The sequence below is a fragment of the Fukomys damarensis genome, unplaced genomic scaffold (assembly GCF_012274545.1).
Source record: "Fukomys damarensis isolate Sample0158 unplaced genomic scaffold, DMR_v1.0_HiC HiC_scaffold_73731, whole genome shotgun sequence".
Taxonomy (NCBI): domain Eukaryota; kingdom Metazoa; phylum Chordata; class Mammalia; order Rodentia; family Bathyergidae; genus Fukomys; species Fukomys damarensis.
In genome coordinates this window covers 1-2,883 of record NW_022974643.1, presented here as the reverse complement: position 1 = coordinate 2,883, position 2,883 = coordinate 1, and the positions used below count along the sequence as shown (strand labels likewise).

Below are 2,883 nucleotides of genomic sequence, written 5' to 3'. Positions count from 1 at the left end.
CTGTTCCGCAGGGTGTAGATCAGGGGGTTGAACATGGGAGCGATGATGGTGTAGAACAGGGCAAACACTTTGTCCTCTGGGAAGGTGGCGGCTGGTCTGATGTAAATGAAGAGCACAGGCACGAAGAACAAAACCACCACCATCACATGGGAGCTGCATGTGGAAAGGGCTTTCCTGCGGCTCTCTGCAGAGCAGGCCCCGACAGTGCACAAGATTAGCACGTAAGACAGCATCACAACCACAAACACCACCAGTCCCATCACGCCTGAATTGGCCACCACGAGGATCCCGGCTCTGTGTGTGTCAGTGCAGGCCAGTTCCAGCAAAGGGAACACATCACAGAAGCAGTGGTCCATTTTGCTGGGGCCACAGAAAGGCAGGGTGGTAATGAGGAGGCCCTGGGCAAAGGAGTGCAGAAATGCCCCTGAGCAGCATGTAGCGACCATCGCAGTACACCTGGGCCTGCTCATGATGACGGCATAGTGCAGGGGCCTGCAGATGGCCACGTAGCAGTCATAGGCGATCGCCGTGAGGATGAAGACCTCGATGCCCCTGAAGAAGTGCAGGGCGAAGAGCTGAGCCAGGCAGCCAGTGTGAGAGATGGTGTTCCTTTCTTTCAGCAAGTCTGTGACTAGTTTAGGTGTCACTGTGGAAGTGTAGCACAGATCTGAGAGGGCAAGGTAGTTAAGGAAGAAATACATGGGCTGGTCAATCAGCTGGCTTTGAGTGATAGAAATCATTATGAGCGCATTCCCCATCCAAATAGCTAGGTAACAAAATAAGAGCAATAGAAAGCACAGGCTTTTAATTTTCTTGTTCTGGGAAAGTCCCAACAGTATAAATTCTGTTACCTTATTTGTATTTTCCATGGTCGAGTGCATTTAAAATTCAATAGATTTGGCTGAAAAAAATAACAGGTCAATACGAGAAGCATTGACTTAGAACAGTATGGATCATACTGCAACAGAAATAAGTTAATGTACTTACCCATCTCCCTTATTAGTAATACTAAAGTAATTAAGCATACATTTCCTATGGAGAGGCAGGCCACATAATTCACTGTCCCAGTCAGGTTACACTGTGCAATGAAGGTAAGTGATACCGATGGCTACATTTGTCCAAGCACAAAGGTGCACAGTGGTCTTGCTTATGTAAAGTGAGGATGCACCCCGGGAGGAAGCCATCCTCGTTGGGGACTCATTTGCCTCCTCACTATGTTGGAAGAGTCAGACTTAGGGTGAGGTCAAGTCCGAGGTGAAAGCTTATCTTTATTTACATTTTCATTGTGAAATTTTCACTTTAAGAAACACACTGACCTGTGTATCTTGCTAGTTCTACTGTTTGCACGCAAGGTGAGTATGGGATTTGCCTCACCCAAGTCTTGATCTTGGGTAGAAAAACATTACGTATTTGTCACCACAGAAAACAACAAAGAAAGCGTAATACCACACAAAGGCAAAGGAACTAAGGTATTCGATTTGCTTTGCATAGATGGACTAAAAATAATACTCGTGGCACCCAAAATCTGCCAAGGGAATGGTCCCAAGTAACAGCACACATCAGCTTGCTATTGTTTTTTAAGTAAATGAATGATTACATATACTGACTTAAAATGGTTTTGTCATCTCAGTTTTTAAATGTGACTAAATTATTTTTAAAATGATGATTTTGTAAAATAGTGGTATGTAAAAATATTTGTTTCAGAATATCACCCTATTTTTAATATTCTATAATCAGAAAAACATTTAATATTTTTAAAAGCAACCTTATTTTAGATGATCAGTAAATGAGTTTTCAGTGAAACTGGCAAAATATTTTTATAGTTGCAAGCATACCTTAGGATCCTTTCCAAGGGTCTTGAATAATAATAATTTAATATTTTGCTCCCTACAGCCCTTGCAGAATAACAGTATTCATAAATAGAATAAAATGCTATAAAATACACTCTGAAGAATCCCACTAGTTTAGGCAGATGATTTGAAAAGCCCTCTTTCTCCCATTTCTTTCTCCAATGCTAACAACCAAATAGACAAATAGCTACATCGTTGGAAGATTTCCTTCCTTCCTTTCTCCCTTGGTTCAACGTTCTTGGAAAACTGACTTTGCTGGGTAAAATCATGTGCCACGGCATCTAGTTCTCCTCTAGAGTCCAAGTTCCCTGTTTCTGCATTCAAGAACGATATAAGGTGTGTGTGTGTGTGTGTGTGTGTGTGTGTGTGTGTGTGTAACTCATTGGATTCCGATAATGACTGATAACTTGGTTTATAAAATATGATTGAAGGATGTGTGGAGCGGGCTGTTTTTCCCATGCGTTGTTCGCACAGCCGGGTAGTTTAAGTCATCTGTGGACTTTACACTTCCAGCTCCTTCCCCGTCTTCCTTTGGGATAGGACAGGGTCACAGCACAGCTTGCCTCCAGGGTGTGACAGAGACAGTTCGTCCTGTTAACTTACCATAGCTCTCCATCCATTTGTAGTTTATTAAGTATAGCACGCTATAATAAACTTTTAAACCACAGTTTTTTTCATTCCAGTGGTAGTCAAGTCTGTCAATGCCCTTCTACCTCCAGAAAGCTTCCTTTGGACTTTAAAGCTATGGAGAGCTTTACATCCTTAACTCTCCCTACAGAACTCCCACTGATCTCATCACTGGCCCTCAAATTGAACAGCCAAATTGTTTGATCTTTGTTTAACTCTTCCAAGGCAGTTCTGGGAATGGGCAGCTGCAGTGTCTTGTCTCCTTTATGTTCTTTATGATTTGGTAACAGAGTATACATCGATGCATGAATTTTAGACCCAGCCATTATTTTAGGCAAGTGGCTTTTCCATCTCATCTGGCACAAGAAAACTAGCTCCCCTGAAACTCAGTTCCTCCCCTTTCAAT

At 42.6% G+C, this 2,883-nt stretch overlaps 1 protein-coding gene across 1 annotated transcript; it reads right to left on the bottom strand.

Moving 5' to 3' along the window:
• Positions 1–5: 5 nt before the first annotated feature.
• Positions 6–869, bottom strand: LOC104860370 (olfactory receptor 4P4; the record flags this gene model as incomplete). The annotated part of the gene is made up of 1 exon (XM_010621501.2): positions 6–869. A coding segment is annotated over exon 1 (864 nt), but the record flags the coding sequence as incomplete, so codon positions are not given.
• Between the last annotated feature and the right edge of the window lie 2,014 nt (positions 870–2,883).